Source organism: Rhinolophus sinicus, chromosome 7 (genome assembly GCF_057876585.1).
Source record: "Rhinolophus sinicus isolate RSI-liver-muscle chromosome 7, RSI-T2T, whole genome shotgun sequence".
Classification (NCBI taxonomy): domain Eukaryota; kingdom Metazoa; phylum Chordata; class Mammalia; order Chiroptera; family Rhinolophidae; genus Rhinolophus; species Rhinolophus sinicus.
In genome coordinates this window covers 42,145,336-42,158,686 of record NC_142507.1, presented here as the reverse complement: position 1 = coordinate 42,158,686, position 13,351 = coordinate 42,145,336, and the positions used below count along the sequence as shown (strand labels likewise).

The 13,351-nt window shown below is 39.8% G+C and overlaps 1 protein-coding gene and 1 pseudogene across 1 annotated transcript; one reads left to right on the top strand and one right to left on the bottom strand.

The window, feature by feature from the left end:
• Positions 1-1,253: 1,253 nt before the first annotated feature.
• LOC141568715 (U6 spliceosomal RNA) lies at positions 1,254-1,350 on the top strand (annotated as a pseudogene).
• A 2,694-nt stretch (positions 1,351-4,044) lies between these two features.
• On the bottom strand, positions 4,045-13,094 carry PRPF38B (pre-mRNA processing factor 38B). The gene is made up of 6 exons (XM_019746497.3): positions 12,521-13,094; positions 9,705-9,773; positions 9,253-9,404; positions 9,117-9,177; positions 6,872-7,095; positions 4,045-6,084 (listed from the first exon to the last, which is right to left on the bottom strand). The coding sequence occupies exons 1-6, from the start codon at positions 12,797-12,799 to the stop codon at positions 5,226-5,228; spliced, it is 1,644 nt and encodes a 547-aa protein (XP_019602056.1). The 5' UTR covers positions 12,800-13,094; the 3' UTR covers positions 4,045-5,225.
• Positions 13,095-13,351: the final 257 nt, after the last annotated feature.

The window sequence follows — 13,351 nt, the reverse complement described above, 5'->3', positions numbered from 1 at the left end:
AGAAGTTGGTCTCATGGCTATGTCAAGCGGAAAGAAAAAAAGGCAGACTCAGTCACAACGTTCTATTGCTATGGAAGAAGGGAAGAATGGATAAGGAACAGTCGGTAGTCTGTACCACATGAATGTAGAAGATTCAGAGCATAGGTACACGTGCAAGCCTACTGCCGGCAGAACTTGCAATATTTAACGGAAGAGTAAGAATAAAGGGATGTAAGGAAGAAAACAGGATAGATATGATGCGGCTAATTTGTAGTTTGGGGGTCGGAGAAAGGCAGCAATTTGAGGGACCTGGTATTCTCTGTATGTGAAGTGAGAATACGTGTTGAAGTGGAACAGGGGATTTAAGAAACTAATGAAGACTTGAAATAGTCATTGTAGGAGAAATGAGTTATTTAGTGGTGTAGAAGGGACATGGAGTAGGATTGATTGTCCAGGAAAAGACTGGATACTACCAGATTTATGGTGGCCCTAATTCACACTCCATCCTTCCACCATACCTGAACATACCCTTCCTGCCCTTGAGCAGACTATTTCTACCAAGGAAATACAGTTGCACCTAGAATGTATTTTTCTACTTATTTGCCAAGTCCAATCAAGTGGATGACATTGTCTTACTGGGACTGACCATGAACAGGTAAGAATTAAATGTCAATGAAATGTCAGGAAGACCTTCGCTGAACAGGTGTCCCTGATGGCTATGATAAAAGAAACCATTAAGGCTTGTAGGTCCCAAGGAAGAGAAACTCAGGCCATTGAGAGAGGGAGGGAGGGAGGGAGGGAGGGAGGGAGGGAGGGAGGGAGGGAGGGAGGGAGGGAGGGAGGGAAGCTTCAGGGGTAATTTATCATGCTATGTCTTTCACATGCGCATCTTCATGTGACAACTGTACAAATCTTGTCCATTCTTTTAGGTACTGGACAACTCTTAGTTCTCAAAATTCTAGGAGCCAGCCTGATTCACTTACATAATTCTCAGACTTACTCAGTTGAGCCCTTCATACTAGACTACATCAAGGGTTATCAACCAGCCTGAAGTGGCACCCTTGTTTTTTTTTTAAGGAGGGTGCAGCTCACAGTGGCCCATGTGGAGATTGAACCTGCAACCCTGGTGTTCTTAGCACCACACTCCAACCGAGCTAACCAGCCGCTCCCCTTAGTTATATCTTAATCCACTTTATTAGCCAGGATCCAGTCAGGAGACAGAAAATATACAATGATTTGAACAGGGAAAGTTTGATATAAAGAATTGTTAACCAGTGCTCACTTCGGCAGCACATATACTACAAAATTGGGAGATTAGCATGGCTCCTGCCCAAGGATGACCCGCAAATTTGTGCCCCACTCCGTATTTTTAGAACTGAGGTATATATGGACATTTGATACTGGTAGGTCTCACATTGCAGAGCTTTGGGTCAAGGAAGAATGATCTAATAAATACGAGATGGTCATTCACCTGGAACAAAAACAAAATTACTAACCAGTAATGGGATTTATTACTAAGAGTAGCGAGTTCTTCATACAGGAATGGTGGCTACAGGAGCAGCCCTCTAAGGCTGAGGCAGGAGACCCAAGCTCAGACTTGGAGAGTGTGGCCGTGACCCACTGTTTGCTGAGGTACTGAAGCCTGGGGCTGGAGAGGAGGGGATGCTAATAGAACTAGGAGGAAGCCACCCACTGGGGCGCCAATGAGACTTAATGGGAAGCTGGCAGGAGGACCGTGGACTTGCTGGGAAACACCCTCACATGAGGCACCCGTGGGTGTCCTACATACCAATGGCCCTGTACACTGTGGGAGAAAATGAGGGGGGAAAAAAACCCCGGAAAAGCTTTTTTTCTGCAGCATCCTCTACTGACTTGAACATTGGGAAGCAGGCAAAGTAAGTGTCAAGGTCTCAGCTCCAATACCACAAAGCAGAGCAATGAAAAGGTGGACTTGGGAGCTAAGGTGTTTAACTTCAAAGAGTAACTCATTTTTTCAATAGGCTGACGACACCTCCCTCCTGCCACCCTGAATACATTTTACCTGTGTATTACATTATGGATCATGATTATGTAATAGAAATTAGACTATCAATGCTGAGCAACAGAACGGATTTCAGGTCAGCTCTGATGGTATTTTCAGTTGATTGTATAAATGCTGTCATATTTCAGTAACAAATGTTGATACCCAGTGATTTTAAAATGAAAAATGCCATTTCAGGAGTTATTTGAAAAGTGCTGGGAGATCTCATAGGATGGAATCAAGAAGGAATTTCAGAGACTGAAACTATCAGAAGAAATGCTTCCTTCCCCACAACTAAAGAGGTCCTGTAATTGGGTTAGTCATTCAAGGCTGAATTCATCATTTGCACGACAGGATGAGATTAGGACCAGACCAATTTAAAACTGTTTGCCAAAATAACCCATGAGAACTGGACTAGTTGCTGTTTGCGGCTGCACATTGCAATCCGTTGAAAAACTTACAAACTGCGAGCATCTGGGTCTCATCGCTCACTGTTCAAATAAAAAATTACTTATATTCATAAAGGATTAATCTTTTGGGGAAGAGAATGAAATTACCATTAAACTTTTTATCTTTTAAGTAAAAAAAAAAAAAGCCATCACCTTTGGGCTACTCAGGAACTTAAATTTGCTATTCGTTCCCAACTACTGTACACCTAATCACAGCTTTCTGAAAATAAACAGCACAGAAGCCCTACGGCAGTTTTCTTTTGAAATTACATGCAAATTTGGGCACTTTTATTTTTCTAGACATAATCTGTAGCTTTCATTAGATTGCTAAAAAGGGGTCTATAACTCAAAGGTTAGAGGAATTAAGGAACTACACTCAACAGCGGTTATTAATTGGGCAGCGTTAAAACAAATTTTATATTAAAATCCCAAGGTTGATAATAAACTAGCCCATGTATAGAACTTAACTGCAAATTGAACATTAGAAAACAGATGAAAGGTACTAATACATGAAAAGGTGAAATCATTTCAGTAGAGAACTGGATGGAGGCTGCTAGTTATATCAAATTCTATGAAAAGCTTTTCACGTTTTCTCACGTTGTAAGAAATAATCCTGCAATCTTTCACAGTCCCTTGTTTTCCCAGTCTTTTAGAAAGTCTCTCCAAATTATGTATATATTTAGCAATAACTAGTATTACATGCTCTATCAAAATGTTCAACAGCAAACTTTAAAAATCATAGGAAATCAAATGCAGCTTGTTTTTACCTCTGTTTGAAATAAATTCCACATTTTACTTAAAATACACCATTGAATTAACATTTTAGGTACAACTATATTCAAAGGAGTAGCACCATTAATTTAGGTATGTTAAAAATATTTTCAATGTTAAGATAAACCTGGTATTCATTACTCAAGAATATAGTTTTCTAAAGTCTACACGTCTCGTGTAAACACACTTGATCTCAATTTAAGACAAGATGACTGAATTTCTTTTTTTAAAAAAAACAGTATTTTCATAAAGGAATTTATTTAATGAGATTTTTCTGGAATTAGGTAGGTACAATTGTTAAGCCCGCATATGCAGGGCTCTTCTTTGAATGCACTTGTTTGCTCCATTTAACACTTCTGCGAGCCCATCAGTTGGCCAATATAAACAGTGAGATCAAACAAGCATTAACATGGCGTAGGCTGCCAGGAACAGTCCTGCCACTGACTGAACCACCATTTTGAGCCTCCATCTCTGTTCTAAAAAGAATTAAATGAGCTAATTTATAAAAGTTCCTTCAAGTCCAAATTTTAAATGATTCTAGTATGTAAGTCAAGTGCAAAGTATTTTATAAGTACCTATGATGTGAAACTAAGTAATCACCCAATCCAAAGAACAGAAGACACACAATACCCACTGACAAAGGGAACTACCATAACTCTAGTAAGGACACACGTGTCCCAATTCTGGCCTACATGCTTAAAATTCACTTGTCTACTGGGCACCGAGATACCTCTCTACACAAAGTGTGACTCTAACATTTTATCAATTTCCAAATAAACATTTTAAACAATATTAACACATGGGGGGAAAAGCCAACACCCAGAATAAAGGATTCAATCCAGTATTTATTCCACACTCATGATCGTTCTCTGTAATCAGAATACAGTCATAAAGAACAATCTATCAAATAATTTGCCAATAATCTTAAATAATGCAGCATAGCATTACTTTTAATACGTCTCTGTTCTAGATTAAGTTTAAAAACTCAAACAGCAATCTCATTATCAATAAAAAAGTTTTGAATTTTAAAAAAAGGACACTATATCAAGCTGTTTCATAATTTAAGTATTTTCCATTTATAAAAATGCTTTGGAAGCTTGAGGCTTGAATCTATTTCTCTACTCTGCCCCATCCTCTCCCAATTTCACGTTAGTATAGGGTTCTGCAAGAATGCTAGGCTTTAAACATTAAGTTTTTCCTTTAATATAGTACTTTAAAATCTGAGAAATTCAAGAAAAAAAGATTACACGTCATGTATTTTTTCAAATAAAAAAGGAAAACTAAGTGAATAAATTTTAGGAATACTAACAGTGTCCCTTTGAGGTAGAATGCTAAAAGGACTTTTGATCAAATCACAGCCTAATTTAAACCTCTGCATCAGAAACTAACTTCTCATAAATTCTCTCTAAAGTTAACTGTGGAGAATATTAAGGGTAACATTATTAACAAGAGCCTTTCAAGATAATATACAGTGGACAAGAATGTTAATCCTACAACTGCTGCCTTCACGTACATTGAAAGCACATAATTCTCCTATAATAGACATCCAAGATCCATTCTCAAAGTCTTTAGCATTCTATTACGAAAAGCATAGCCATGCTAACTTCAGTACATAAACCATAATCCCACACCTACAAAACAAAAATAGAATTAGTGGCAGTTTATTGCCTTATACAAATTTAACCAACATGGCAACCATGCCAAAGGAATTAAAACATTTTCAGGACATATGTACAGACTGTATATCTCAAAAACAATTAAACAATAAAAATGCAAGAACAATCTGTGCATCATGTATCAAACTCAACAATTGGGTGAAAACATCAATGCAATAAATGGGATTACAAAGGCACTTCCCTACACAAAAGAGGAAATGAAAATGCAGCCTACAGGGAGCTTGAAGAGTGCATAACTACTGCAACAATCTCAACTCGGGAGGAGGAAAAAAGCAAGATTTAATCAAACATTTATAGGATTCAATGTGATCCATTTTCACACAAAAAATTTCACACAGTCTCATCTTTGTTTTTATGTTGTTTTTCTTGGCTCTCTGGTTCTATACTTTGGCTCCTTCGATGATCCTGTTTGTCAGACTGGTCCTTACTATCACTGTGATCTCGTTTGTGGGAACGTTCTTTGCTTCTGCTACGCTTTCTAGATTTTTCTTTGCTGGGGCTATGTTCCCGTTTTCTTGATTTTTCAACACTGTCAGTTCTTCCTTGACTGCCACTTCTACTTCTTTTATTTGATTTTTCTTTACTTTCACTTTTATGTTTACTTGATTTCTCTTTGCTCCTGCTTCTACTTCGTTTCCCTGCATTTCTACTTCTACTCCTACTTCTATGTTTCCTTTCTCTGCTTCTACTTCTACTGTGCTTTTTCTCTTTCTTGGAATCTTTTTTGTCATCTCTATGCCGTCTATCATCTTTGTCTTCTTTATGTTTCTTTTCTTCTACCTCACCTCTACTTCTCCGTTCCTTGGACCGTTCTCTTGATCGCTCTCTCTCCTTTTCTCGGTCATTACCTCTTTCCTTATCATAGTCACGATCTCGTCGTCTACCTCTCTCATTTTCTTTCTCTCTTTCCCGATCCCTGTCCCTTCTATCTCCTTTCCTATCACGGCTTCTGCTACGACTTCTATGTCTCTCCCTACTCCTGCTATGCCTGCGCTCTAACCCCCGATCAAGACTTCGGGATCTTCGCCTTTCTTTCTCTCTTTCTTTGGCTTCCCGCTCTAGTCGCTGGCGTTCTTTCTCTCTTTCTAATTCCCGGTCAAAACTAGAACACCCATGGCCCTCCCGATGATGGCTTCTACTTCTTGATCTTCTTGGGGACCTCCGTGGACTGAGTGATCTCCTTGGAGACCTAATATTTACGAAAGGGGAGAGAAGAAGAAAATTTGAATGAATGAAAATTGTAAAAAATTTAACTTTCATCAGTATAATTTATTTAGGTCCCTAGCTGAAACATGTCAAGAATAAAGAGGGGGCCGGCCCGGTGGCTCAGGTGGTTGGACAACGAAGCTCCTAACACCAAGATCAAGGTCGCCAGTTTGATCCCCACATGGGCCAGTGAGCTGCGCCCTCTACAGCTAAGATTGTGAACAACAGCTCTCCCTGGAGCTGGGCTGTCGTGAGCAGCCGTCAGTTGGCATGAGCTACTGTGGGCTGCTGAATGCTGCTAAGCGCTGCCACGGGCTGCTGTGTGCTGCCATGAGTGGCCGGTGGCAAATGTGAGTAGCCGGCAGCCAGCATGAGTGGCTGGCAGGCGGGGAGAGCTGCTGTGAGCAGCTGACTGACGACCAGCAACCGACAACTGGCAACCGACTGCCTCAGCCCGGGGGAGCGCAAGGCTCATATACCAGCATGGGCCAGGGAGCTGTGTCCTGCACAACCAGACTGAGAAACAATGGCTTGAACCGGAGTGGAGGAACAGAAGAAGGGGAGCAGGGAAAGCAAACAATTTGTTCTTAATTACAGATGTATAATTTTATTGAAAATGCCCTGAAAGGCAGAGAATTACCTTTTGGGACAAAGAATAACTAATAAAATTAACATTATAAACAGAATTTCCTAAGAATTTGCCACTTATTTCCAAGGACATTTGTATAAAGCATGCTTTAAAAATAAGTGTAATTCAAGAGTCACATTACCTTGAACGTCTGCGTTCAATATGTCTGTCTATTTCCTCAGCACCTTCCTTTCCATCTTTTTTGATTTTTCTAGGCCGGGTTTTAATCTGTTGATCAATATTCTTCTGAACTGGAACTGGAATTCTTGGAAACAAGGTAGAAAACCACTCCAGTTTTGTGAGAAAAGACCGCAGCATTTCTCCAATGGTCATTACACAGCCTCCACCAGCCTTCACATCTAGGTCCTACAGAAACACAAAAGATAACCTAGCCGTCAAAAAATTATTCCAATATGTACATGAATACTATAAAAAAAATTACCATGTTTGGCATCTCAAATACAAAAAAAAATTCTAACAACAATTTCAATTTGTGTACCCTTCTAATCTGGTAATGAATGGTACAGGGAAATACTTGGGCTTAAAAGTGTGTGCATGCAGGTGAGAACATATCCTGCAGCTTCATGGGCATAAAGAGAACTGAGCTCACTCAGTTAGCAAGAATATGAAACAGCCCCTTACATTACTAAACTATGTGGAACAATCAACTTAAATTTACATTCCACATACCTACTAAGTATGTATCTATTTCTGTGGAAATATTTGTACACATCATTCCTAGCACTGTAACCTAGCTACATATGAACTACTTCAGACAATTCCTATCTAAAGACTATCTTTTAACAGCTCTAATATAAAATGAAGCCCTAATAAAACTGGAAGCAATAGCAAACCAACTGCCATGAAGCAGTGAGGTTTCTAATTTAGAGTTATGTAGAAAATAAATAAATGAACAAATAATTGGAAACGCATAATCCATGATGACCATTGTCTCTGAAAAGGGTCATTACCGCATGAAGGCCTTCTTGCTATGCCCTCTCACAGCTCAGGACATGTTAGTCAGCTATTGTCAGTCCCAAACCTATAGTGCAAGCACACAAGGAAAGTGAGATTTGTTATCTAAACAGGAAAACAAGAGCTAAAGGTAAAACTGCTTGCACTCACACACATTTAAGTGTTCAGATATACAGTATTTCCAAATTTAATCGCTGCAGATATCTAAGGAAGAAAACATAAGTTAGCTTAAATAGAGATCCTGAGGTTTGTTAATACAATAAAAAACAGATTAAATAGTAGCATTCAGAAACAAACCTACATAATACCAATTATGAAGAGGGACATGCTTTTTAAATATTAAAGGGAGAAGTGCTTCAGCCTGAAAAATCTCATCTAAAAACAAAAAAAAACTGTAAAGATACAACGGTTGTGATTTATCACCTAATACACTTTTTGCTTCTTCTGAGATACTGAACAGCTAGCTCAGTAAACTGGTCAAAAAAATGCAGAGAAAAATTTTCGATGTTTACACGAGTGAGATTTTTTTAGGTGTGCACAAAACAACACACTAGAAAGATTTCCATTAGAACTATTCTTTAATTCAACAAAGTCTTTAGATAAACTTTAAAAGAAAACAGTAGTACTGAAACACAACATTCAAAGTCTACTTTATGATCCTGAAAATATAAAGTAGCGGTCAGGGTAGATATATGCCTAACACAGCTCACTAGTAAAGTCCCTTTTGAGATCTGGAGCGTCACTATGTAAGCATATTAATACATGTATGATTTAAATCTGAAACAGTTAAGTTTCCTAGAGTAACATTTCTGAGCATAAGTAACAAGCTCAACATTGTTAAGCCTGAATGGAAAACTAGATTTATAATGACAACAAAATCTAAACTAAATTAAAGAAAAGGTTTTCTTCTAGCGTTATGACTATATGTAGTATAATGGGAATCAGAAAGCTAGGATGGAAATATTTTGGTCACCTTGACCAACTCATCTAAACTCCGCCCACTTAAGTCCCACCCAGCTCTTAAATTTCGTACTTCTATGCAAGTGGGAATATTAATATTTGGAAGAAGTTAGAGGATAAAGAAGTAAAAAGTTCCATGACAAAAGCTATAATTAGTATTCTACGTGCATGTCTTATCATTTCAGTCTTGAGCATGGCCCACCTTTAAAACTGTACATGATCAATACCATACACATAATTAGGAAGAGAAAATTCTTAATAGTTATCAAAACACATTTAAATAGCTTAAAAATAACGAAATAAAACTTAAGAAATTTAACCTAAGATATATTAGAGTAAAATAAATTTAACTACAGAAAATTCTGGAAGATATTAAACCTCCAATAAATAAAAGATATTGAAAAACATCAGAGTAATCAGAAGAAAACGAATTATTACCCTTGTTGACATACCTCTTCATCATCAAGGAAGGATTCAAACCAGTCCCATAGATCTGTAGGGGGCTGTGTGTACCTAGAATTACAAAAGAATGATTAGGCTTATGTAAATTGAGACATTTATTAGAAATGTAGATAAATGCACGCTTACCTTATATACATAAATCCAAGGGCTCTAATGTAAGGAGAGTCTGTGTGTGTGATGAGACCCATCACTTGCTTGCGAGTTAACTTCAGAGTAAATAACTTATATAACAGGCAAAAAGCTGTAGAGACAATTCCTCCTGTTCCAACACCTCGAACCTTTAAGGTAAAGAGTTAAGAAAAAGAAGTAAAATAATTAACAGATATTTAATACCAATTGGCTAATCCTGTTAGGTATTAATAACAAGATATAATCCAGAACTGAGAATGGAGCATAAAAAAACAATACTTTTCTAACTCCATTCACAGGACACTTGGATTTAGATTAAAAAAACACAAAAGTCTAAGATATGTCAACTAATTGTCATCGAGTATGTAGCTGACAAACTTTCAGTTTTCTAAATACACACTTAGTTCTGAGACACAGAAAAACTGAAAAATGCACGTACTTCTACTTACCCCTCCGCACATCCCTGTTTGGCCCGCTGTTTTCCTGCTCCCTTTCTCCCATGGTTCAACATGTGTGACCTGAAAATAGAAAAGAGGAACACAACAAACATTCATACTTCGAATTTTTTTTAAAAGTATGATTAAAGTAAACCCCAACTCCACAACAGAGCAGCTCTTCCAAAAGTTTTTGAAGTTGGGTACTTTGACATGAGGTATATATTTTGTTTACACACATTAAGTATGTAAACCATCTTTGAAAATCTGCTTAGATATTTAAAGAGTACCAATAAAGCTACAAGGGTTTAACAAAATCTCAACAGCAATACAGAGTAGAAATCCCATTAGTTTTGTAGAGAGCTGATACATGTGGAGCCATGAAATTACTAGTCTCATATACTTGTAAAAAATATTTGATAATATATCAACTTTGCATCTTATCAAGAGTTGCTTAAAAAATAAAAATTCTCACTTTAAAACGGATTTGAAGCTCCAACTTAAAAACAGAAAGTACTAATAAAGATTAAGCATTAAAAAAATACACTTCCTAGTTCGATTTTATGGTGATTTCAAGTTCTACATTATAAGATTAAAACATGACTTGAAATATGCTAAAACAATAACATTTGTGATGCAAAGTTTTGAAATTTTATTCATTATTTTTTACCATATCAAACATTATATTCATTCCTGATTAAAGATGAAATTACAAAGGCCACACCTACAGAGATCGTTCTTGTTAGTGTGTAATTATTTTCAGCCTAATTATGTGACCAAATTCAGTTTTTTGTCCCAGAATATAAACTGTCTATATTGTATAAATATGACTAGTCATTACACTAAGTAAGCCCAAAGGTACAGCATCATTGCTAAGGTGGGCTACCTATAAAAACCACATACTTCACCTAAAAATAGAGAATAATAGCTCCATAAAAAGATGTAAGTCAAGAAGGTCTTTTGGAGACATAAGATCCTTTGTTTCTTAAAACAAAAACAAAGTAACATCTTTTTTTTTCACTATTTCTAAAGTTGCATTTCCACCCACCCACGGTTACATTTTATAGTCTTTTTCAGTGGCTGCAGACAGAAAAGCATGCATTTAAATGTAAGCACTATACTATTTTGTTCAGCTGATTCCTGCACTGCTTTACTGTTTCATTTCCTTCCCCCAGCTTGCTGCATCAAAGATGTTTCAGTTCCTTAAAGGCTAGCCACAGGGGTGGATGCAATACAATATCTACTTACAAAATTGGAAGGCTACATAGTTTAATGATCATCTGATGTGAATGTCTTGATAACAAAACCTGGCTCTTTAGTTTTATAACTAAATTTAAATAATTTGTAGTAGATTTTTAAAGTCATTTCAAAACACAGTACTTGAAATTTGAAAAGAAGCTTTTCCTCTATCACATTAACATTTGTCTGTTATTAAACAGAAAACTGCCACAAAAGAGAAGGAACCCATTTTCAAGCGTTTGAAGTTTACTACATAAAAGTAAGAGTTAAATAATTCACCATTCTGTATCATGCTGAAAAGGCCTTACCTTTTAAGCTAAAAAACACTAATTCATAGCATTACAATTACAATACTCTTACAAGAGGGTATCAAAATTTCAGTATACTTTTTATATTCACAGTTGAACTGTATTCTCTCAAAATAATTTTCTATCAATAGCAACTAATACCTCAAAAATCCTTTAATAACCCAATCACTTAATTGGGAAAAAGGAGGACAAAATGTAACCTAAAAGCAACTAAAGAAAATTAGCACCTCTACGGACACGTTCAGATCACAGAGAATACTCCATGTGGTCTGTCAAGTGTTTTAAGAGTCAAAATAGACAACATGGATTGAATTATACTAGACGCTCTAGCTAAAATACTTAACGATCGTTAAGACTATTATAAATACTCTTTGAAAAATAACCTTAGGAGGCCTGGAAGACATTTTTTTTTTAATTACATCATTTGCAAGGAAGTGGAGAAAGCCTGTATCTAGTTGGTGAAAAGACCAAAACCAATGGCCAAAAGAACCCTAATTAGGCGTTCATTTAACCCAGGGAAATGCATTTATGGCGATTGAGCATGATTAATAGTGCATACCTCTACCTGCGACCCTGGGCTGCTCCGAGCCTCGCTGCAAGACTGAGTCAATCCTGCTAACGAAACAAGAACTGAGACAAGAGTGCAGTGAGGAGGCGCCAGGTGAGCTCCCCAGCACAGCCAAGCCAACACCGACCCTGCCGCAGAAGCCCAGGGCCCAGATAATTCTAAATAAGCCCAATGCACAGGGAACTGAGACCACTTACTCCTGACTTCCTGCTGGGAAAATTTCCAGGCCTTCTGTACACCTCTTGCCCTGGCACCTCTCCACCCTCAGCCCTCCCACCCACCCGGTACACGCACTGACCATTTCCCTGTCTGGATAGTGAATACCAACAACACGAGGCCAACATTGAAGTCAATAGGCGCCCTGGCCCGGGTGAGCGGGAGAAGCGCCAACTTCACATCAAAAGGAATAATTTTAAAGCGGTGAACTGGAGAGGCTTCAGTTACTCTTTTTCTCCCCCACCCTTGTCCCACTCCCCCCAGGGACGGGCAGAAGGTTGGCGGAGGAGAGAGATCCACAGCGGCGGGCTCTCCCGGCCTTAAAAATCTGAAAAGGAAGTGAGGGCGGCCCCAGTTTGACCCCTCCCTGGCGGACTACTGGCCACCGCTCCCAACCTTCCCCCAACCCACAAACCCTCGGAGCCCGGGGGCCGCCTCAGCCCGTCTTCTCCACACCCCCTACTCCGCATTCACCCCTCCCAGCCCCAGCTGCTTCATACCTTAAAGTAGATCTCGTCCACCACCTCGTGGTAGGTCTTGAGCTCGTAGAGCTGCACTTTGAAGTAAGGCGACGACAGGATGTTGGTCAAGATCATGGGGTTGAGGTTCATAGTCTTTTCGTTGCCCCACAGCGGCAGTACATTGCCCTGCTTCCCCGAGACCGCCGGCTTGGTGGCGCCGCCGCCGCCGCCGCACGGTTGCTGCTGCTGCGCCGCGGCCGCCGCCGCCTGGTGCTGCGGCTGCGAGTTGCCTGTCAGCGCCGGGCTGTTGTTAGCCATGTTGCGGCGAAAAGGAGGGAGGGAGGAGGGAGGGGGAGGGGGCCAAGCTCGTTCTCGCTCTTCGGGACAACGGTCCGGGACCCTACTCCATGGAACGCCGTCGGGAGAGGGGGCTGCCTCGCTGTGCCCCAGCCGGCTGAGGGAGGGCAACGAGGATACCGATAAATGGACGCCGGGTCGAGCGCAGACGCCGAGACACGGGCCGCGAGAACTCCCGGCAGAAGGCGAGCCGGCGGCCGGGGAGCGCGATCTCTTCCGCCAACTGCCCCTGGGAACAAGATGGCGGGCACGGCGGATGTGACGCCACACGCCCCAAAGTTCCAAGTGTAGCCGGCAGCCAATCAGAGACGCGCAGGGGGGCGGGCGTTTCCTCTTGCAGGTTCCGCCGCGCGTTCTGCGCGCGCTGCAGTCGCTGCGGTGGCCTGCGGTTGCTGACTCTTTTAAGTTTTTTACTGAGAATTTGGGGGCCGGAGGAAGGGATTGTGGGTCCGATTCATATATTTTGGTACTTGGATGGGGGCCCTGGTTTCTCTGGAAAGCCGGGCTGGAGAG

Coding starts and splice junctions, on each gene's coding strand:
- PRPF38B (XM_019746497.3), bottom strand. CDS start 12,799: ATGGCTAACAACAGCCCGGCGCTGACAGGCAACTCGCAGCCGCAGCAC. Junction 9,405..9,704: donor AAACAGGGATGTGCGGAGGG/GTAAGTAGAAGT, acceptor TTTACCTTAAAG/GTTCGAGGTGTTGGAACAGG. Junction 6,085..6,871: donor ATTGAACGCAGACGTTCAAG/GTAATGTGACTC, acceptor CGTAAATATTAG/GTCTCCAAGGAGATCACTCA.